We start from the raw sequence: 25,468 nt of genomic DNA on the forward strand, positions 1-25,468 counted from the left end.
TGAAACAAATAATGAGATTGAAGCCAGAAAAAACCGCAGGGCCAGATGGTATTACGAATGAATTTATAAAACTAGGCAGAGGTTTACTTCTGACCCCTATCACACTCCTATGGAACAAAATTTTAAATGAAGAAACTGTTCCGCATACATGGACGGAATCCGAAATAATTTTGCTTTTTAAAAAAGGTGACCCAGCGGACATCGGGAACTACCGACCGATAAGCCTTATGTCATGTCTCTACAAACTGTTTGCATCCTGTATACTTGAAAGAATATCACCAGATATTGACGCTCACCAACCTGTAGAGCAAGCAGGGTTTAGAAGTGGTTTCTGTACAATAGATCACATCCAAGTAGTCGACCAGGTGGTAGAGAAATATTTAGAATACCGCAAACCCATATACCTAGCCTTCATTGATTTTAAAAAAGCTTTCGACTCTATATCTCACTGCAGCATATGGGAAGCACTAAAAACACAAAATATACACGAAAAATACATAAATATTTTGAAAAACATATACGCAAACATGACAAGTAGAGTCAAATTAGATAGAATAGGTCCAAAAATTAATATAAATAGAGGTGTGAGACAAGGCGATCCAATCTCTCCAAAGCTGTTCATTGCTGTTCTGCAACACATAATGAACAATTTGCCATGGTCTAAGCAAGGTATTCGAATTAACAATAACTTTCTGAGTCATCTCAGGTTTGCCGATGACATCATTTTATTTTCAGAAACTCCAAATCAATTAAATAAAATGATAAAGGACCTAAATCAGGCTAGCATAAAAGTTGGACTGGAGATGAACCTGGACAAGACGAAAGTAATGACTAATCACAACACGGCACCTATCATGGTAAATAACATCCCCCTCGAATATGTAGAGAAGTACGTCTACCTAGGCAAACAGATTTCTTTTAACAAAGAGAGAAATATGGCAGAAGTAGATCGAAGGGTGGTGATGAGTTGGAATAAGTACTGGGCTCGTAAAGAGATCTTTAAATCGCAGCTCCCGCTCACATCTAAAAAGATAGTTATGGATTCGGAAATACTACCTTGTCTCACTTACGGATGCCAAACCTGGACGTTTGATGCTAAAACAAAAAGGAAAATCCAGACTACGCAGAGAAAAATGGAAAGAAGTTGTTTAGGCATAAAGTTGAGAGACCGGGTGAGAAACGAATACGTCCGTAATAAAACAAAAGTAACCGACGCCTTAACTTACTGCCTAAAAAGGAAATGGCAATGGGCTGGTCACTTGCCCAGATGTACCGACAGAAGATGGACCGAAAGAGTGATGAAATGGGCAGGTCCAATAGGCACAAGATCGAGAGGCCGCCCAGCTGCTAGATGGGTAGATGAAATAGAGGCGACAGCGGGAGTGAAATGGCAAGAGGCAGCTAAAGATAGGGAAAGGTGGAAAACATTGGAGGAGGCTTTTACCCTTAGGGGGTCCATATAAAAATAAATAAATAAAAAACGTGTAAATATAAACAAAAAAAAAAAAAAAAAAATCAAATTTATTTTAGATATGTTATTTAAGATTGTGTGTTAGTTTTTAAGATTTATATGGAATTCAATAAAGCTTTATTATTATTATTATTATTATTACTGGTAGGTAGTATACCATGAATGCTTTTGTCATCAAACTTGAACCCAGGATCTCGAGCTTCGATAGCTTACCACTGGACCTATGAAGCAGTTAATCAATTTATACTGTAAAGTAAATATTGGCTCGCTGCATGCACGCAATAATAATTGTCAATAAAGTAAGGTAAGATTGCTCACGTCGTGCCTTCTCCCTGAGGAAATCATACTGGAATGTTGTAGTGGTATGACTTTAGGCAACATCACTCTACTTTATTGACTACTCCGTTCACGAAAAATTCCGTTTTTCACTCAGACTAATTACGTAAGGACCTAGACTTAACTTTTTTGTCGAGTTTCCTAAAATGAATGAAGTTAATTGGCAGTACAACACACACACAAATTTTCATCTTCCGATTTGTTTGTTCGAGGACATGATTCACATGTTTCTATCACAGCCTCATTCGGACGAGGGTTAAAAAAGCGACACGTTAAAACCAGCGTTGCCTCTTATCTAACGTTCTTAATTTATTTTTGTTCTATTTCCAACACCCAAAATTGAAAATGCAACACCGCTCGATAAAAAAGGGTCGTGTTTTAAAAACGCTGTCGTATGAACATATATTTGAGAATGCATTTTGTTGTATTTTTTAGTGTTCGTTAAAAAGTCTCTCGTGCGAATGAGGGCTTTAGAAATTTCAAATTAGCTGTCTATGTATAACTCGTGCTCATTAACTTGACACCTGGCTACCAAACACAACTAAACAAACACAGTACAAACATTATAGATATAGATATCTTCAGTGACTCAATTAGTAGTATTAAGACTTGGTTTCCTTAAATGTTTTATTGATGGATTACTTCTTCATATTTATTTTTTGTTTGTTTGTCTTTTTTCTTTTTGTTTAGAGTAAGTTCATAATTTGTGTTATGTACTTTATGTAAGCATGTTGTGTTTGCTTCGAGTAGGCACAATAACGTGAGGATGAGGAGAAGCTATTTTTAATATATGTTAGGTTAAGTCATTGTGCCAGTTTAGCAAACCAATAAAAAAAATGATCATTCGAGCCGGGTGTCAAGTCAATCCGCAAGAGCTGTATATGTCTGTGACGTCGCAGTTAATTGGCTTTGTGTGGCTGTAATATGCACGGCACACGCCTCAGGACATGTACCTACTCGTATGCAGCGCTCAGACCAATTATTACCTTCTATTGGACTTGTATAGCACTCGAATTCACCAACAAAATTGTCTGTCATTTTTTAAGGGGGACGAGGTAAACTCACACATCGAAAATATTTAACACCAATAAATATACCCTGTGTGCACTACACACAACTATAAATTTTAAATCGTAATATACACGTGTAATTTTAATTTGTATGAAGACGTTAGATCATGATCATATAGTTTTGACAGAGGGGTAACCTCTAGCGAGTCTATGACTCGATCAAGATACGAGTAGGTATAGATAGAATGACAAATCAGAACTGTAGCACTATTCGGTGACGATGTTTTTTATAACTGAACAGTTAAATCTCAAACCTCTCTGTCTTCCTCTGTCTAAAATGATTGTTAGAGATAAAATCTCACGCTGCAGAGTTAAATAAATACTTTTACAGCATTGGGTTGCTACTGTACTGGATGGATTGGATAGCTAGTTGTCGATCAAGTGTCAATTAGCTAAGACGGAGGTATAAGAAAAATAACTTCATACGAATAGAGTCGCTTGTGTCGGCTAGTATTTGGGAAGCATGACAACTATTTCAAACGATTTCAGTTTGTCAAGATATGAGGTTTTCCCGTTCTTGGTTCTTGGTTTGTTAATGTATGATTTTTTGGCTGTTGATTGTGTTATCGTATATTATAAATGGAAATATCGATGAGAGATGTGTGCAATATACTTACATGTTAGTTTAGGCCTTCTCAAAGAGTATATAGTAGACTATATACTCTTTGCCCTAAACTAAGAAGAAGTGAATCTACATACACAAAAACGTTGGACATAGCAGCGATATTATTTCCGCGTACGAAATATTATTGAATTAAAGTCGGCGGCAAATTTAAATGGAGTTTTTGATTTTTTTTTTCATAGAGGTTTAATAAAACATTTACTTTGAAAATAGTAAACCAATTGAGAAAAAAAATAGACAAAAATATTTTTCTATTGTTTACCGGGATCGATACCTTGGATAAACACCACTCATTCAAATGATTATGTAGAACTTAGTTGAAATTAATGTACGCTTACTGTATGATATGTACCAACATCCAGAACCAACGCATGCATATCTCCTATGTCCAAAAGTCTTTGTACTGACGTTTCGGCTCTACTTATAAAACTGTATACGATTATTCAGTTGAAGTAATGATAAAGCGGTGTCTAGCTAAATATGAATCCGTGGTCGTATCCTCTGACCTAATTACAGCACAACAAAGTCTAACATTGTTGGCGCATCCCGTCTATGTAAAAGACGTCATAGATTTCAGCACCGTGTGTAGAGGCCGTGGCTGATATATTGCACACGCTAGCGGTATTTAATATAAGCATTCCACATTGGACCGAAAGCCTGTAACAGCCAGACACACCTCAGTTTATGAAGGCTGAAGTTGCTTGTTTTTTTAGCCTCAATAGCTCAGCGGTCAGAGCGGTGGGATTTATCAGAGGTGGTGGTTCGATCCCCGCCCCGTTGGTCTATTGTCGTCATCATGATCATCATCATTGGTCATATTAAAAAAAAAGATTTTGGGTGGTGGGAGGCTTTGGCCGTGGCTAGTTACCACCCTACCGACAAAGACGTACCGCCAAGCGATTTAGCGTTCCGATACGACGTCGTGTAGAAACCGAAAGGGGTGTGGATTTTCATCCTCCTCCTAACAAGTTAGTCCGCTTCCGTTTTAGATTGCATCATCACTTACCAGGTGAGATTGTAACCAAGGGCTAACTTGTAAAGAATAAAGAAAAACAAGATGGCAAATATTCTTAAAAAAAAAATTGTCCTATCTACGGTAGCCAATTAAAGAGTTGGGATCATGGTAACTGGTTTCATGGGTACAAACCCTCAATCGTCCAAGTATGAAGTGTATTTTTTATATTTTCCTCGGCATAATATGAGAAATCACGATCGTGATGTTTGGAAAAAGAGGCCTATGTCCTGCAGTGGACATCCATCGGCTGATATGATGATGATGATGAATATGATATATCACGTCCTCATTCGCTAGTCACTTAGCTTCGTGGCAACCCTTCGAAAGCACTTTTAGTAGTACCAATAAACTAATAGTCTGGCGACTGGAGAGATACCTATATACAATTCCTCATGAAACTCCGTAGAAAATATTTAAAAATTACATTTTATACTAGGAAAATTGAGGACCCTTGAAACCTGCTACGTTCCAAAGCCAAACGCGCAGTTCAATCTCCATAATTTGCTACCGTAGGTACTTATCAATGAGGCTAGGCTAAATAGGAACATGGGCTCGTAAACTTTTGGCCTTCATAAAATGAGGTGTGTGTGGTCATCGCAGGCTTTCATTCTACGCCGTGTTTCATCTAAATTGCTATCTGTGTACATGTAATATTAATTCAATTTATACGGTTACTGTATACCATTAGAGTTTTGCTATAAACTAGTGAACGCTTTGTCGATTTGACGGCCTCCGTGGCGCAGTGGTATGCGCGATAGATTTACAAGACGGAGGTTATGGGTTCGATCCCCAGCTGGGCCGAATAAGGTTTTCTTAATTGGTCCAGGTCTAGCTGGTGGGAGGCTTTGGTCGTGGCTAGTTACCACCCTACCGACAAAGACATCCCGCTAAACGATTTAGCGTTCCGGTACGAAACTGAAAAGGGTGTGGGCTCCATCTTAGATTGCATCGTCACTTACCATCAGTTGAGATTGTAATCAAGGGCTAACTTGTAAACAATAAAAAAAAATGTTAACTCTTTGAGTTAAAGATATCATGGTAGCTGCAGCCAGTAAGCCATTAGATGCAGAATGCTTATTTACTGTTTGTAAAAAAGAAGGAGGACCCTTTTTTATTTGAATTGGTTCCGTAGAAGATTCGCCAAAATCGGCTCAGTATTTTGAATTTTAAATAAAATTAAGTAAACAAAATTCCTGTCAAGCTCTAGTTTGTCGTAAATAAAATAATACAGTCTTGATAGCAATAATTCTTATTATAACTGATAAAAAAATAAAGAAAGAAACGATATTTATTTAGATATAAAACATTGGAATTACTAATCCTTTACAATTCAAACTCAATAAAGAAAATAACCTGCAAAATATGGCATAACCTCGGAAAGGTCCCAGCTCAGTTCTATATACTCAAAATTAAAAAAATAGTATGCCGCACTAATTTTCACTTTCAGTGACCCCTGACCAGGTACCTCCGTACCCAGAACAACAACCAAAATAATCTAAACTAATTAAAAAAAAATAACAAACCTATGAACTAAATTAAACACTGTAAGGTACAATAAATACCTACAATTACATATTTTTAAGAATAATAAAAATACAACTAATAAATCTACATACTATAGATCAAAATTATATTACAATTCTCACCCTGGAATGGGGAAGTTATTGGAGTTATACCTTCGTCCCGGTAATATAGTTAACATTATAAGAACATAAGATTACCAATGCTCGCTTAACATGTACAGAATACAAATATTCTATAAGGATACATAATAGATATTATCAACGTTGCTAAATTCATCCCTGGATACCGGTGTGAGGCGAACGATTTCATGAGAATCAGAATAAATGAGACGATTATTCGCATCAAAAGTCATTGCCAGAACCCCTTGCACGTTTAGGATCCTTTTCACTTTGTGCTCAGTTTTATTTATAACATAGATACCATTTTCGCTACAAAGATAAACGTGACCTGTATTATCAACAGCTATACCAAAAAACCTTGGTTTATCCTTCAAAAATAACACTTTGTTATCACCATTTTTGATACCATACAATCCTGTAGTATTTATAAAGAACATATTATCGTCACTGTCTAAAACGAATTGGTTAACTGCACTATTCTTTGTTGCCTGCACTGTTTTTATTGTCTTATTTTCGTAATAGTAAAGCATTAGGCTCGGGAACTTAATGAAATACAATTTCTTCTTCACCTGTATCCACCATACATCCAAATTGTTGATAAAAAGTTTCTTAAGCATCTTAAAAGTGGGATTGTATTTATAAATACCATAGTTGCCACCGAAGTAAATTTCCTCTGTTTTTGGATCTTTTGCTATAGCAAAAGCGTCTTTAATCCCTCGCAATACGGTTAGCTTTTTAGTCTCAACGTTGAGTAATACAGGAATGTATTCTCCTTGTCCGAATTCAAAGCTGAAGTAGAGCGTGGTGCCACTGTACACTAATTGGTTCGGGCTGTGAGCGAGGGAAGCCAAATTCTCCTTGATGTAACACAGTTTGCTTTCCTTGGACATAAAGTCACAGAAGTTGTTCACTTTTAACATGTACTTGATAGTAGAAACTGTAGAATAGATGCAAAGAATTGATGATAGAAGGAAACTTTTTATAGTTAACATTTTAATCTGCAATTTACATTAAATAATCAAATTATTTTGTAGTTCAACTTCGCTTGCTTTAACGGTCTAATCAATTAGGAAACATGGTATAGAACACTTATGGTTCAAGACTGAAAATATAGCTTCTACGTGTTTAATTCCAAAAATTCTGACACGATTAAATATAAATAAAGCACATTCTCCGTCCGTAGAAATATCTGTACTAATATTTTCTGCAACTTTTTCGTTATCTAAGTATGCTATGTAGGAGAAGACTACACAGTTGAATGTGTTATCACTGTATAAGTAAGTTATTAAGCTGTAGCTTATTCAATAAAAATGAATTTTGAATGGTTTTTTTACACTACAATATCAACCTCACTTGTATTTGAAAAAAAATATTATTTTTGTGTTTTTTTGTATTTTTGTAACACTAATTTTAATGGAAATTCAACTAGTGGATACTAGTTAACTTAATGCACTGATATACCGAGATAATATCACATCCAATAAACGATGTTATCGCACGAGGCTCAAAGACGCCTGCGGGTGACTACAAACATTGACATTTGGGCTTCAGCCTGCTCCCCGAATCAACAAACAAACAAACAAACGCGAGTATGTGTAAACAATATTGTGTAACATTCTTCTTGATGTAAACAATGTCACACCTGAATGTTGTATTAATTATTATCAGATTCTATTGAGGTTCAATTGTTTGTTTGTTACGAATAGGCTCGGTAACTACTGGATCGTTTTTAAAAAATCTTTCACTTATAAAAAGTTAATTACCAGTTCGGTTAGGTTAGAACGTGCCCAGCCCAGGTGCTTAGGTTATAACTTGTTATTTCATTGAATCAATTCAGGGATTTGTTCAATTCTCAAGATTTGTTTAGGAAAAAAATAAAATCGTGTTGTTATTTTAACATTCTTCGTGATTTGATTCAATCATTCTAAATCTATAACAATGTCAGAAGACGTAGAATCTAGCCTTGTATATTCTTTTAAGCTATTTACTGAATTAGCGTCAGAAAGTATACGCGACCAGTACGCAGAAATTGTGTTTATTCTCCAGAACTTTATTTTGTTTCACGTTTTGAAACCATACAGTGCTAGAACACTATGAATGCGTACTTTCAAAATACGCGGCAGTCAGACATACAGACAGACGCCAAAGTGTTGTCTAAAGCTGTTTGTATTCATACAAATGGTAATTCTGTCGGTTATCCTAGAAACTAAAGCGTTATGTAAATAGAACAACGCTGTTATAAATAATGCAGGAAGAGGTAAAACGTTATCCGAAGATTGTTCGAGGTAAGAAAATAGTTTGCTTTGTTTTTGAAATCCCTTTAGTATGTTATTCTTCTAAATCCATTTTTCATATTTTGCTCTCGCCAAAGTCATTCTAGATTCTAGGTGGATAGTGAATTTACGTTAGCAATCCTTTGAGGAATACAGAGCTGGTTTTTGTTCAATTCAATTCAAAATTTATTTAAAGCATGGTATAACAAAAATTATAAATGATGCCTTTGAAGCGATTAATTGTGTATTTTCAGTGATATCTCTCTTTCTCTCTGCAGTCGTTCCTTCATTACTGAAGATCGTGGTCCTGACAAGATCCCAACCTCCTACGGGTCCACATTGTCCACCGGCTTTTGTTGGTGGCCATATTTGCTAGCGTGTACAAATTCGTTTTTTTATCCTCTTTGATCTTTGGTTTTCCCATCGCATTGGTGAGCGGTCCCTCGGTCTTTCCCTGTCAGTGAAGCCTCTATATCAACTTCAGTTAATCTGCAGTGATAGTGTGACTATAATTACATTGTGCTATTGCATGCATGTATTATAGAAATGGTCTGATGATGGAGTTGGAAGGTGGCTATAGCAACTCTTAAGCTAAATGAAATAAACCTATCGAGTTTGGGCTCTATCGTTTTGGTGAAATAGCTATTCTGATATAGGTACATAATATTTAAATCATTCATAACTGTTTATAAAATATAGTTTATGTTTAAAATAATTATACGTAAGATTCTTCAAAAGAAGGAAATGCTTTTAAACACAAGGACAGTAAGTGACTTTGCACGATTGGATTTGTGCCATAACTTGGTAAGCAGTCCACGTGACGTGCTTAAGTTAAAATGGTAATTTTCACACGAGGCGGAGTGAAAAGTTGCAGAATTTAACGCCGTTTTCACCACACTGCACTTGTGTGGTACACTTCTGGTCAAAATAATGGGCACAAATAAAGTATGAATGATATAACATTATATAGACCCTATATAATCATCTCATATCATGTATGTACCTGATGATTAAGTGGTAAAAATATAAATCGAAATATAGACTCTTTTGAGATCACATCAAGCTAGTTGGATATTGAAATATATTATTTAATTCTGTTTTTTCTCTGTAATGTGTATCTTAAATCAGCTTTTCTTGGTTTCTTGTTTCTCATTTAAGGCACTAAAAGATATTAAGGGCGACTTATAGAAAATGGGTTGATCTCAAAAAGTAGCTGGTTGTGAAATATAAAGGGTATCTCTTTTTTACACGCTTTATGTAAGTATGTATGTAAGAAAATCTGGGAATCTGACCCACTCCCCGGTCTTCGTGTAGGATGAAATTTTGCTCACGCTCTGATTTCTGATGACAATACATGACAAGATAAAAACGTCATTACAAATCCAATATGACGGCCTCCCCAAGATGGCGGACCGGCTGTTAGAAATCCACCCCCACGATATGGATATCAAATGAAAGGGTTTGCACTCAGAAATACGAAAAAGTAGTCACATGACTTAAATTCAATATTAATCAATATTGAAAAAATTGAATTGAAAATAAAATCAATATTTTTAATCTTTAGTGCGTGCTAAAGGCGTGTTTTTTAATTTTTTTAACCATTTAAAGTTATTTATCAACTACATGACTTGAGAATATCGCGCTTGAGGTTTTTTCTTTTTTTGGTGTCCACCAACAGCTTTCCGCAGCGGGTTCAATCCTCCATCAGATTTAGAAATTTCATTATCTTAAATTGACCTGTGGTAGGAATTGAAGAACAAGACTTTCGATTATAACCAAAGTCAAAAAATTACGGGCAATTAAAGACAATAATTCACATATCAAGCTTGAGTCCCTTAACCCTCAATTATTCAGTTTATTCACCGTGAACCCTAAAATTGTTCCCAAGTGTACCATTTCTTGAGAAACTTTTCAAACATTACAAGCGAGTTCATACCTCGTGGAACTCCTACCTTTTCAGAAGGAAAAAGACATTTTACTGGGAATTTACTTCGGTGTTGATTTTACAAGACCGCCTCTATGAAATATGAATGTATGCCTGCAAATTAATATTTATTCGAATATCAATCTAGTTTATAGGTACGTAAGGTTGATATTGTGTCCAGTAGAATTGTAGGTAAGCACTTTTCAGATTGGTTGGCCTGCGTTGAGAATTTTATTAACCGAGTGACGTAGTTTGTATGAATTGTATTATGTACGGTCCCTTGGTGATTTTGCGAATCAATTTCATATAATGTTACGTATGAAAGGGACCTAGGTTAATAAAGTTCTGTATTTCATTTATCGAGTTTCTTCATTGCAATGGTTAAGTTTTAATATAGAGTTATATTTTATTATTTGAAGGGAAAATTGTCCAGGGGCTAGAAAGAGTGCAATTTGAAAATAATAAGGCAACTTCAAATACCCAACTCCTGGCTGAAATGTTTACCAAGAACTATTTGAAAGAAAGAATAGCTCAATTATGAAACTCGGCTAAAACACATGATACGAAGTCGGAGTAACCCCGATTAGTTTCGAACCCATACGGGGACCCTTAGCCATGAGCTGGTTCTTGCAACGCGGCACGATCCAAACTGACAAATTGGCTGGTGGGAGGTTTCGGCCGTGGCTAGTTACCACCCTACCGGCAAAGACGTACCGCCAAGCGATTTAGCGTTCCGGTACGATGTCGTGTAGAAACCGAAAGGGGTGTGGATTTTCATCCTCCTCCTAACAAGTTAGCCCGCTTCCATCTTAGACTGCATCATCACTTACTACAGGTGAGATTGTAGTCAAGGGCTAACTTGTAAAGAATATAAAAAAAATAAAAACTGTCAAGCCGCGCTGATAAATTAATATGAACTCACCTCACAGTAAGTAACCTTTTTATGATGTAGGTGACTTTAGGAATTTCCCATTAGTAAGTTATAGAATATTGTTATAGTTACGTATTATTTTATTTTCATTTTATTGATATTTTGTTTTATATAAAAAATATTTAAATCAATGAAAAATAATAATGAATACTTTATTTGTAACGGCAAGCAAGGGACAAATTCCAATAGCTACTTTCCCAAATCACTCTTCAATAAAACACGAGATTGAAACAAAGCGAGCCAATTTATCTCGATGACGTGAAAAATTCAACTGAAGACAGAAGAAATAAAGCGGGAACAATAAACAAGAAATGAACAAGTAGTACTCAGTTATTGGAAATACTTGCTTTACTGGATAATGCTCAATTCCTAGAAATGAAGATCATAGGTATCATAGGGCGCGGTATACTAACACCTAATTATTCACCAATATTTAAATATTATCTAACAAACATTGTACATCATTTATCAACCCATATTCGGCTCACTGCTGAGCTCGAGTCTTTTCTCAGAAGGAGGGGAGAGATTGGATATGAACTCTGCCTCTAATTCCGGAGACTGTGGGTTCGGATCCGGTCCGTGGCATGCACCTCCAACTTTTTAGTTGCGTGCATTTTAAGAAATTAAATATCACGCGTCTCAAACGGTGAAGGAAAAACATCGTGAGGAAACCTGCATACCAGAGAATTTTCATAATTCGCTGCGTGTGTGAAGTCTGCCAATCCGCATTGGGCCAGCGTGGTGGACTATTGGCCTAAACATTGTACACCAATATTTAAATTTTGCCCCCTGCTTCCGATTCCGGAGGGTGTGGGTTCGAATCGTGTGCATATTAAGAAATTAAATATTAAATATGACGTGTCTCAAACGGTGAAGAAAAAATATCTTGAGGAAACCTGCATACCAGAGAATTTTCTTAATTCTATGGGTGTGTGAAGTCTACTAATCCGCATTGAGTCAGCGTGTTTGACTATTAGCCTAACCCATTTGAGGGGAGACTCGTGCTCAACAGTGAGTCGAACATGGGTCGTTACTGATTACTACTCTCATATTTTACTAATAGTACAGTAGAAATCGTCATTATAATAAAATTTTGTCTGACTGCCATTATTGAGCGACTCGTTAAACATTAATTTTGAAAAAGCCTTTTATTACACCGAATTTTTTTTAATTATTTTCTCTATCCAACATATGAATAGATTAATTAAGAGCTTGATCATTCCCCTAGAGATAGTATAGAAGCAACGTTAGGTTTCCTATTAATACAAAGGCTCTTGATGCGGTCGACAAAGCGTCGTCAAATTGATTTTGCGGTGACTTGCCTCCAATTACAGGCATAGACGGAATACGGGATGTAACGAGCGATCTGTACCTTGTTAGTGGTACAAACTGGGTGTTATTAGTTAACCACGGACTTATATATAACTAGACACCGGTTGCCGTTCGTTCCAGTGCGACCGTAAATTGTATTGTACAGGGTGCTGGGAGGTATTTTCCATAACTTCAAGTTGTTGACGAGTCTGAACTGCATCATCATTATCATCATCATATCAACCGATGGACGTGCACTGCAGGACATAGGCCTTTTGTAGGGACTTCCAAACATCACGGTACTGAGCCACCTGCATCCAGCGAATCCCTGCAACTCTCTTGATGTCATCAGTCCACCTAGTGGGGGGTTGACCAACACTGCCACTGATGCCGCGTAGAAACCGTCAGAAGTATGGGTACTATAAACACGTACCTCTTCTAAGTTAGCCCATTATCATCATCACTTAACATCAGGTGAGATAACAGCCAAGGGCTAACTTATTAATTATTAAAGAATATAAAAAAATATGCAAAATGTGTCTGTGTTTTCTGACACGTACAAATTGTGCACCTTTAGAGAGAATAGGCATCTTCTAGACCCGCTTCATCTTAGACCTCATCATGGCTTTCCATCAGGCCTGATTGTGGTCAAGCGTAAGCCTACATTAAAAAATATATAACTTTCAGTTTGTGTAAACTACCGACAGACTAACAAATAAACGTATAAAGGTTTGTTGACTATGGAACCCTAAAAAAACAGAGTAAATTAAATAAAAACTTGCAACAAGTTAACCCACCAACCCACATTGGAGTAGAGTGGTGCTTGATACTCTGTTATAAAGAGGCTTGCTCTGTTTAGTGGGCCGTTAAAATAGGTCGATAATCACAGTAAAGGCAGGCGTCCGCTGATCGTCATCGTACGTATCGGACGTATCCCATCAAACGGATTTTTGTTACCCTTGTATAGAAAGTCATACAATTCTGTCCACTGATCCACATCGTATGGATCTCATCGAACGGATTTTATCTACCGCAAAATTAAAAATCCGTTTGATGCGATGCTTCCGCTACGTACTATACGGTTTACTGGCCTGCGATTATAAGCTAGACATGATGACTTTCGCAGTGGTATGCGCAGTGGATTTACAAGATGGAGGTCCTGGGTTCGATCCTCGGCTGGACCGGTTGAGATTTTCATAATTCCATGGCCAAAGCCAAAAGCGATTTACCATTCCGGTACGACGTCGTATACAAACCGAAAGGGGTGTGGATTTTCATCCTCCTTCTAACAGTTACCCCGCTTCCATCCTAGATTGCATCATCACTTACGGTGAGGTTGTAATTGTAAAAAAATAAAAAAATAAATAAAAAGAAGACATTTTCCATAAGGAGAGTCGTCAAGTGCCTAGATATTGATCTACGATAGAATATTCTAGTGAAAGAAAATTGCGAATTTCCCCGCATTAGGCCTTACCAAGAGGGTACATCTCTCAACTCGGCACGTACTCGTGTGCCGCCATTTTGCATTCCACTCCTCACATGAAGTCGACGCTTGATGCATTTTTAATGCCCCACTGAACGGGTTGCTTCGCAAAAGGACTAACTTTGCTTATATATTACGAAATGCACTCATCAGCATATCAAATACTTTGCTAATTGAGTTACGTGATGTGACGGTACTTTGACATATATTCGTGTAAGCTTTTAGCTTGGTTTTGGGGTTATATTTAAAGGACCGCCGCCGCGTGGTTTCACCCGCGTGGTTCCCTTTCCCGTAGAAAAACAGGAATAATACATAGCTTATAGCCTTCCTCAATAAATGGGCTATCTAACACTGAAAGAATTTTTCAAATCGGACCAGTAGTTCCTGAGATTCGACGTTCAATCAAACATACTCTTCAGCTTTATAATATTAGTATAGATCTAAGTAAATTAATGGGTAAACAACAATTAAAAATAAATCTCTTAAATGTATTCAGTATGGCTCAAATCCGCTCCGATGTGGGCGGGTCCATCAGACCCGCAAACTGGTTAATCCAGCACATTTCAATTGAGCCACGTTGCGCATTAGTGGGGATTAACTGGTATTACTATTAACTAACTGCTCTGTTAGTCCAGCAAGTTATGACGTAGCGGATCACGAGGTGTTAGTTCGAGTCCTGGGTAAGTATAATGAGTGTTTGTTTCTTCCAAGAAATTCTCAATAAAAATTCTTAGCTGCGGAGTGTAGAGAACTTAGTGATATTACAGAAGACAGAAGAACACGTCAAATCAAGCCAACGTCATTAATTTTTTTTTGTTCAATGACAAATTAACCCTTGACTGCAATTTGACATGAAATTTTATTAGGGGACTTAAGCGTCTGGGTGAAATTTAGTTTCTTACAAATCCTTCGGGAACCATGGATTTTTCCGGGATAAAAAGTAGCCTATATGTTAATCCAGAGTAAAATCTATTTCCGTTCTAAATTTGAGACAAATCGGTTCAATAGTTGCTTATATAATATATATTCGTAGGACTAGTAAAAGATCCGAATTAGAAACGACCTTCCCCCATCTTTTTAATGGATTAAAAGTGATAAAAAACAAAATTTGAATGTTAAAAAATATGTTGCTAGTAAGTTACCTCAAAACTCTTGGCCTTATTTTATATATTAGATTGTAAATTGTAACTGTAGCCGTCACTAGTGGATAAATAAATCATTAATGATAGTTACAGTTTTTTTATCGTACTAAATTTGATATTAAAACACTTTTCATCCAATTAATAGATGGGCGCAGGTAATTTTTAATACGCACTACAACTATTTACCCATATTTTAACGATTTGAAAAGAAAGAAAGAAAGAAAATATGTTTATTCATTTTTAGTGTCACAAACAGTACATCCTATCTTAGATATTATATGACTGTCTGTGACACCAAACAGAAAAGGTTTACAGCTCAGCATTAGCCGTTCATCCCAAAAAAGCAATGCCCGGCGCTGATTTTCAACTGAGATCCTGGTGACGTCACAGCCAGTTTTGATTACAAAACAAAATACTAAATACCTACAAATTACAAGATAGTAACATATAGATAAATGACAATATACACTAACTAATATAACATACCATCCACGCGACATTGTAGTAAAACGCTAAATCGCTTGGTGGTATCTTACTGATAGGGTGGTAATGGTAACTAGCCATACCGATGGCTATAGATATCGAACCCGACTTCAGTATTCGTAGCCTTGAAAGCTAACAATTAAACTGACTAGACGACGTGAAATAGAGTGAGAACTCTCAACGATTAAGAGTTGAACGGTATGTCTTTCACAGCGCAGATTTCATTTAGCGTCGATGTCTTATTGGAAATTCCTCGCGTTGCTGAGGCGAGCGTCACTTGTGGTACACTGGGATGGTAGAGATGTTAAAGTCAGGTATATTATTTTTAAAAGCTAAGTGCACTACAGTGTTAAAAAGGGTAGGTATATTATTCAAAACGCTAAGTACACTACATTGTTAAGAAAAGGTATATTATTTACAACTAAGTACACTATATTGTTATGAAATGGTATATTATTTTAAAAAGTTTTAAAAGTTATGTTGGTTCATCATCATCATCATCATCAACAGTAGCAACTGTAGCAAGCTGCGGGTGACAGTTGCCATAAGACGTTCATAATACGTACAATAGTACGTACGTAGTATTATTGTGAATCATGACAAACTTTCAAGATTGTCATGATTCACAACATGAAACGATCCATCACCCGAACTATCATACGGCGCACGAAGTATAAATATATGAAATGTACTACAAATAGACACTGTTAACATAGTAGGTACTTCTAAATACACTAATATAGCGAATAACCCAGAGAATCTACACGAATACACATGATTTGAATTTGGAATTCGATAAGGATCGAGGTGTTGCCAGTGTAGCAATAGCCAGTTACTGACAAGACGGTAAAGTTCGCAACTCGCGCGAACTTAAATAGAACTGAACTCTCGCCGGATTGAGTTTGCGGCGCTTTCCTGTTCGGAATATATTGTCGGCTCGTGTTTACTGTGGGGTTTATATGTGCTGGCTTATGTTAAACAGACATAGATAAATATTATAGTAATTTGGGACAATTGGCGTATCTAGGATTATTTCCTAGGGGGGCCTGGCCCCCCACATCAAGTCTATTATTAGTAATATAATTCTATGTCGGTAGATATAAGTAAATTGCTGGGTGTTTAAGGTAAGCCTGGGCCGGAAATGGGCATTCCTCTTTGATAGATTAAATTAAAAAATACTTACTTATGGTACCCTTTACCGTAGGTGAGTAAGATGTCTTGTTGTGGTTAACTCTGTTCCTAAATTCTATTAATCTTCTTCTACTTTTCCTGGGCCTTTTCCGCACTTGGCCACTAATGGTTGGCCCTTGTACGTCGGTTCTGCTGCTGGTACTGTATATATTGTATATTTAGATTTATCGGTCGTGGGTTTGAAAATAACAACAGCCATGTGGGACAAAATTATAATTCATTTTTATTTATCTCTCATTTATTTATTACTTCTTTTTTTTTAATTTTTAACAATATAAGTATAAAATACAAAACATTATTAAAAATTTATAAAAAAAAAATCACCCTCCCGCTGCAGGACATTTGAGTGTCCAAGCAACCGGTGGTCAGGGCTCCAGAGTGAGGAACCTCCTCACAATACGCGCCGTCTCAAGAATCACTGCCTTTATTATCATTCATTACTAATATCAGGACAATTTGTTAACAAATTCTTCAAAATGACACCAAAGTTAAACAAGCCTTAAAATAATCTCAAAAGATTCGGAACACTCAATTTACAATACAAGAAATAGCACTGAACACTACGACGGTTAGGTAATGAATGTTCTAGCTCGCACCACGAGCGCTTTTATATCCAAAACAAGAACAAAGAGACGAACGAGTCACAGAGGGTTTTTTCTTCGAATACCCTCTAACCTAAGAATATATTATACCTCTACTAAGGTATAATAGCTGTAGTAATATCAGAGTAAAGTCGGGACGGACCGCTAGCATCAAATATTTAGGTCACTCAACCCTCCGTAGCTATGATTAACATCAAATAAGACCGGAATCTAGAGATATTATCGGCGGGTCCAATTGTACCGAACAATAAGCCCCCCAATCGAAATTATTAGGTAAATACATAACTACACAATCCGAATACTCAATCTTTTTACTTATAACGAGGTGTTAATTAATGTTGTAGTAACTATAAGGGCTCCCCCACACGGGCCACAACCACAAAACGTCGCTATTTCTATTTATATTTCCTGTAGTTTTCATATATTTTATATGGATTCGCCGCACACTGTTGACGCCGGTGACCACACGCTACAATCGTGCTAGCTCCTTTCATCGTCATCATCATGATTAACAGCCGATGGACGTTCACTGCTGGACATAGGCCTCTTGCATGGACTTCCAAACAAAACGGTCTTGAGCCGTGAGCATTTTAGGACATCTCCTTTTTCACGTGTCTCAAACGGTGAAGGAAAAACATCATGAGGAAACTTGCATACATACATATTTTCTAAATTCGCTGTGTGTGTAAAGTCTGCCGATCCACATTGGGCCAGCTTAATGGACTATTGGCCTAATCCCTCTTATTCTCAGAGGAGACTCGAGCTCAGCAGTACGCCGAATATGGGTTGATAATGATGATGATGAAGTTGGCCCTTGACTGTGATCTCACCTGTGATGTGGACCAATTAAGAAAACCTCAATCGGCCCAGCTGGGGATCGAACCCCGGACCTTGTAAATCCACTTCGCATACCACTGCGCCACGGAGGCCGTCAATATATAGGATAGCTTGCACTAGCTCCAACGGCTGCTCAGCAAACTCCTGATATTTAAGAATCCGACCATGTTATTTGGACTTCCAAAGATTCTTACACGAGACCTATGTCCAACAGTGGATGTCCATCGGCAGATAATGATGATGATGATAATATTTTATCTCCGTATTCCCATTGGAACGGGAACTACGCGGGTGAAACCGCGTAGCGTGCGCTAGTTCTAAAGAATGGTTAGGCTGGTGGAGGCTTCGGCCGTGGCTAGTTACCACTCTACCGACAAAGACGTACCGCCAAGCGATTTAGCGTTCCGATACGATGCCTTGTAGAAACCGAAAGGGGTGTGGATTTTCATCCTCCTCCTAACAAGTTAGCCCGCTTCCATCTTAGATTGCATCATCACTTACCATCAGGTGAGATAGTAGTCAAGGGCAAACTTGTAAAAAATAAAAAAAAATACATACGCATTAAAGCAGCAGTTTTTCCCCATTCAATTAATGATGAGATGAAAAGAGATTGAATACTGATTGCTTATAAACAATAATGAGACGCAATTAGCGACGAGTACTTCATCGGGCTTTTATATTAGAAGGGAGAAAATATACCCTCAAATTGGATCATCATTATCACATTCATATAGCCTCAATAACTCAACGGTAAGAACGGTTAGACTCATCACCGAGGGGTGGTGGTTCGATCCCCGCCCCGTTGGTCTATTGTCGTACCCACTCCTAACACAGTCTTATCCGACTAACTTGAGGGTAATGGGAATATTGGTCATATTTAAAAAAAAATATGGCAAATATTCTCTTTTTTTAAAAAAAAAAACATTATTTAACGCTGCTTAGTTAGCACTCATGAATGTGCTAAAATAAAATATAATGAAGTCAAAAATCCTTTTCCATCACCTTTTATTATAAAAATCAGATCATTGTCATTTAGGTATGGCTAATAACTATTTTTAATAAAACTAGCTGACGCCCGCCACTTCGTCCGTGTGAAATTTAGTTTTTCAGCAATCCCTCGGGAATAGATTTTTCCGGGATGAAAAGTAGCCTATGTGTTAATCCAGAGTACAATCTATTTCCACTCCAAATTTCAGCCAAATCGGCTCAGTAGTTGCGGCGTTAAAGAGTAACAAACATCCATACTTTCGCGTTTATAATATTAATAGGATTACTTATAAAAAATGCATCTTATAGCAGCGCGAGAGCTTTTCTATGTCGATGATTTTACAAAACGGGCGGTGCGTATTTGTCTACGAATTTGAGTTGTTTTTTGGTCAGTTAGTAGAATTTTTTGAAGATTTTTCTGTAGATAGTTTTCGTTGGGTGTTGGCGTTATTGCTTGGGTTCATCAGTTTAACGTAGAGAAGAGCAAAATTTAAGTCTATGAAGTACTAGCTCACGACTTCGTCTGCGTGGAAATCAATGTAATGTTGAACTAAAAAAAATCTTGAATCACATTATATTTCTTAATATTATTATGATTTATGAACAAATTTTTAAAACTGTAACTCGGAATGAACACTTCGATTTAAGATCTCGTACTAAATTAAGTAGATATAATATCGTGTTAGCATTAAGAATTCGCTCTGGACACATTCCACTAAATGGATTTGCATACCTTGTTGGGAAATCTAATTCCCCTAAATGTACAGAGTGTGATATCATTGAAGACATTTATCACATATTGGTGGAATGTGTTCGGAACGAAAGAGAGAGATATTGTATTAATATTAATTTACGAGAAGTGGGTGAATGTAACAGGGTCCTAGCCCAACCCTTATCTAAGGAGGCTAGAATAATAATAACAATAAGTTATTATTGTATGTATAATGTGACTCCTATGAGGGTGGCATGTTCAATTATGAACAAACCCTCGTTAAATAAAGAAGAATTAAAAAAAAAACTGTAACTCTAAAAATGCAGAACTTTCCATACAAACTTTCAACCCCTATTTAACCCCATCTATATTCATTTTAGGCTCCAAAGTCCCATTTACCATTATAATAAAATTCATCTTGATCGGTTTAGCCGTTTAGCCGTTGAGCGTGTCACCGTTTTACGACAGACTTACTTTCGCATTTATAAATAAGTATACATAATGTAGTTCAGCTAAAGTAACACCTGCAACGATAATATTGAGTACCATTTTGTGAACGGCTTAAGAGCGCGCAGCGCGTCGGTACGATATGGATAAAAAAAAAAACATACATACAGCCGAACGTAGAACCTCCTCCTTTTTGGAAGTCGGTTAAAAATTTGAAGCGCAAACGAGACGCCGAATTATGACTTTCACGTGAGTGAAAAGCACGGAGTGATTGACGCGTGACGCAAATTTCATGACGTGAGCGCCAAAACCATTTTTACCTAATTGCAAGTAAATTAAACAACATAACGAAAAACAAAATGGCCATGTTCAAGATATATACCTAATTTTCTATACAAAACAAAAATTTAAGAAAATAAGTTTGCTTTTCCTGAGATTGAAAGCAAAATGTGAGCAAAACATGTATTTTTCAAAAAATAAACTATCAAAAAAAGTTTTACAAATTGTGTATTTTGTATAACCATAACGAAGCTAACACTTTGAAATATCATTTACCCAAATATCAGGTTCCTAACTTTTTCAGAATCTGAGATCCATAACCATTTGTAACCACCAAATTACATATTGCACACTCTTAAACGTTTCTATTTCCATTAAGTTTTTCAAATAACGTCTAAACGTGTCGTATTAAAAATGTAAAGCACAAATCCGCCACTCTCGCAGCGCCTCGCCAAGCGCCTCGCTCGCCTCCATTCACAAGTTCTCGAATGTTCCACTCTCCGAGTTTACAACTCCACTTCACAGTGTAGCTACCTCGCCAGTTTATTCCCCGGTAAGTCCGTAGTATTACATCTTTTATCTGTGGAATCTCTAAAGTGAGATTGTTAGACGAGAGAAAGTTGTTAGTTGTGGATTTCCATTTTTCACTACGTACGGAATTCGATTTTTTTGTGATATCATGTAGTGTTAGCAGTTCTTTGAGATAGAGTTTGACCAGGGAAGTATCACTACCACTACCATGCTTAAAATAGCCAAAAAGCTTCTTTCCTGTCTGTTTGCCTGTAGTTCTGGTTTTTTAATGTTTTTTTATGTTGTCTGTTATTTTGGCTTTTTAATGAAATTGTTAATGGCCTTAACTACCCTGGGCCCCTGGTATGGTGTCTGACAAATTGGTCGACGCTAATTTGATCCAAAAGATAAACCTTATGAACCAATAGTGGTAATAGCGCCATCATCATCATCATATTCGGCTCACTGTAGAGCTCGAATCTCCTCTCATAATGAGAGGGGTTAGGCCAATAGTCCACCACGCTGGCGCAACGCAAATTGGCAGACTTCACACACGCAGAGAATTAAGCAAATTCTTTAGTGTGCAGGTTTCCTCACGATGTTTTCCTTCACCGTTTGAGACACGTGATATTTAATTTCTTAAAATGCACACAACTGAAAAGTTGGAGGTGCGGAAGAGGTTGGAAGAGAAGGACCGGGTTCGAACCCACATCCTGCGGAATCGGGGGCAGAGGTCATATCCACTGGGCCATCACGGCTCTTAGCGCCAATGTATTGGATATTTTGATGGTGAATTTTTAGATGGTGTGTGTTCGCGCAAAGCTAACGCTTCCCATCTCACTCTACTCCAACAACAGTGTGTATATTTTTAATAAAATATTTTCTTTTTAAAGTTATATTTAATATATTGTAAAGTGTTTTAAGTTATTATAAAATCAATTACTGTCATTGTATATTTAATTGTATCAATAACCAAACAGATATTTAAGATAGATAGTATAATAATAATAAATGTACTTAATCAAAATTACAAAATACGATACAATTAAACTTCATGTACCGTATAAGCAAAGTTTACAGTTATTACCAACATAGATTGTACAAAACATTCCAAATACCAGGGTCGTAGAAACAAACAATAGACCCACAACCCAACCAAAATTATCCCGACAAGTTTGAACATGGCTTAAAACCAATTGGATCCCTCAGGGCCGCTTGTTCAATCTTGTTCGGTTACATAATATCTATTAGCGGTTCTAGCCTGTTTAATTGCTAATCCCGGTGAATTAATACCGCCGCCTCCCGACATGTCCTCGTCAGTAGGTGCTTGTTATTCTAAACCCTTGTAAACAGATTAATAGTATATCTACTGTAACGATTGACTGTAATCTAATCCTTATTTAATCGCGGTCGGTGATTTTGATGGAGCAAGCCCCCGCGCATCTCTGAACTGCATTGTATCGCCTACGAACTTCCACGAAGTAATGCTCGGGGATCTTGGACTTGTGTTCGAGTCAGCTGTGCGGTTAGATTTAACCGAACAGTGAATGATTCTTTTTCGTTCGCGAACAGATTTGGAGGTGGCGCCAATCGCTTCGGCCGTCCATATTCCAATTTTGGAACTAACTTACTAATGTTGAACTATGGGTTCCAGGTTCTTCATCTTCTTCTTCTTGGTTCTTCTTCCTCTTCGCTTGAACCCTCTGGTTCGCTGTACTTTTCACGGCTGTACCTTTTTACTACGACTGACTCTGGAGGCTGCACGACGGCATCGGGAGAACCAAGAACGTCCGCAGCCAGCAAGCATCCTATTTCAGGCCAGTGACTGTTAAACCTCGTGATAGCCCAGTGGATATGACCTCTGCCTCCGATTCCGAAGGGTGTGGGTTCGAATCCGGTCCGGGGCATGCACCTCCAACTTTACAGTTGTGTGCATTTTAAGAAATTAATATCACGTGTCTCAATCGGTGATGAAAAACATCTTGAGGAAACCTGCACACCTGAGAATTATCTTAATTCTCTGCGTGTGTGAAGTCTGCCAATCCGCATTGGGCCAGCGCGGTGGACTATTGGCCTTACCCCTCTCATACTGAGAGGAGACTCGAGCTCAGCAGTGAGCCGAATATGGGTTGATGACGACGACTGTTAAACCTCACCTATCTGTGAGACGGGCGGGGCGATCGAAGGATATAAATAAGTTAGTTAAACCTACGAGCCTGAGTTTGTTTTACTCACTAAAAATAATATTGAATAATCGTAAAATATAGTATAAAATAATATTGAATTGAAAACAATGAAAATAACTTCAACCAACAACCTGTATTCGTCCACCGCTGGACATAGGCCTTTCCGAGAGCGCGCCACCACACACGATCCTCCGCCTTCCTCATCCAGCCACTTCCCACTACCTTCTTGATGTCGTCGGACCATCTAGCTGGAGGGCGTCCTACACTGCGCTTGCTGGTACGCGGTCTCCACTCCAGAACACGTCTGCCCCAGCGGCCATCTGTTCTACGACAGATATGGCCCGCCCACTGCCACTTCAGTTTGCTAATCCTTTGGGCTACATCAATTATTTTCGTTATCCTACGGATTTCCTCGTTCCAGATTTTATCCTTCAGAGAGACTCCTAACAAAGCCCTCTCCATAGCTCGCTGAGCGACTTTAAATTTGTGCATATGGCCAATCGTCAGTGTCCACGTTTCCGCTCCATACGTCATCACAGGCAAGACGCACTCATTAAAGTCTTTTGTCTTCAGGCTTTGGGATATTGACGATTTGAAGACCCGACGCGATTTTCCAAATGCTAATTCGATACATCCGATGTGTACGATGCTGATCCGTGGACACCTGCCTTTAGTGACCATTTAGACTGCCTTCTATAAATTATCAGTAAGTATCTTTATTTTAAAATTACAGCTTCTGATTCCAAAATTCATATGCAAGTATGAGAATTCGGAATTTTTCACTAAAAAATCACTCCTGGCCTATATGGAAACACCGTTCTAAATTATTTTTTGCTTCACGCTTAGTTCGTAGTTCACTCTTAGAATCATTCGCTTGCTAGGTATACTCGTACAATAAGTGCGTAAATTAACCAACTTCCAAATAGGAGGAGGATCTACGTTCGGCTGTAAGCAAGTGTTGCTTAGAGCCGAACGTAGATCCTCCTCCTATTTGGAAGTTGGTTAATTAAATGAAATAGTCAATATTGTCTTCACTAAAAGTTGCGAACAAAAATCAGATCCCAGTGAAATCTTATTCGGACACTTATGCATTCATTTAGTGAATCAAACAAGTTTAATTGTTTTTGCCCCGGCGAATTAATTGAATGTCTGAACATTCAATTTTCATTGGAATTTAATTAGTTGTCCGAACAATTGAATGATGCAGTCTTTATGCACGTTGAATAATGTTGCCGTTTCAATTGAATTAATTTGTTAAATTCTCTTTTTGTATTACATGTTTGAAGGCAAAGCTTTCCTTTAACAGCTTCCCCAGAATTTATCGGTCAGTTTACGTAAGCGTTGTTTATAAATGATTCTTCAATATTGCAGACTACTTTAATGGGTACTGTAAGACATAGACCTCCTGTATCTTAAGTTAAGTCTTAGACTCACCACGTACCTGATACCTAGTCCCTATGCGCGTTGGTGGGTATAGGATAATAATTATAATTATTGATTTTGTAATTATATAAATTGATTGAGTTTGTAAACCTTCTTGATTTTGACATTTTAATTATTTTTTTTATTATTGTAAATTATTTTAGATTGTAAGTTAATCTTTTACTTTAAGTTTTTAACCGGACTCTGCAGTGTTGTGAATGCCTGTAAAAGATGGCTGCAGTAGTTCAAGAATTTTGTAACTCACTTATATATAATGTTTTCTGCTGTCATTGTTGGCGTTACATATAAATAAATAAAATAAATAAATAAATAAAATAAATAAATAAATAATTATATGTAAGATGTTACGCTAATCCGCATTGGGTTAGCGTGGCGGAGTATTGGCCTAACTCCTTTCATTCTGGGAGAAGACTCGAGGTCAGCAGTGAGCCGAATATGGATTGATAATGTTGATGTAAGTTGTTAATGATCGTGACTGTGACTGTACTTATATCATGGCAATATTAAAAAAAACATACAACATTATGTAACGTTATTTATTATATATACAAAATTTAGGTGCGAGCAGGT

The 25,468-nt window shown here is 37.3% G+C and overlaps 1 protein-coding gene across 1 annotated transcript; it reads right to left on the minus strand.

The window, feature by feature from the left end:
- Nucleotides 1-6,270: 6,270 nt before the first annotated feature.
- Nucleotides 6,271-7,077, minus strand: LOC112056610 (ommochrome-binding protein-like). Its single transcript, XM_024097061.2, has one exon. The coding sequence runs from the start codon at nucleotides 7,075-7,077 to the stop codon at nucleotides 6,271-6,273; it is 807 nt and encodes a 268-aa protein (XP_023952829.2).
- Nucleotides 7,078-25,468: the final 18,391 nt, after the last annotated feature.

Source organism: Bicyclus anynana, chromosome 19 (assembly GCF_947172395.1).
Source record: "Bicyclus anynana chromosome 19, ilBicAnyn1.1, whole genome shotgun sequence".
Taxonomy (NCBI): domain Eukaryota; kingdom Metazoa; phylum Arthropoda; class Insecta; order Lepidoptera; family Nymphalidae; genus Bicyclus; species Bicyclus anynana.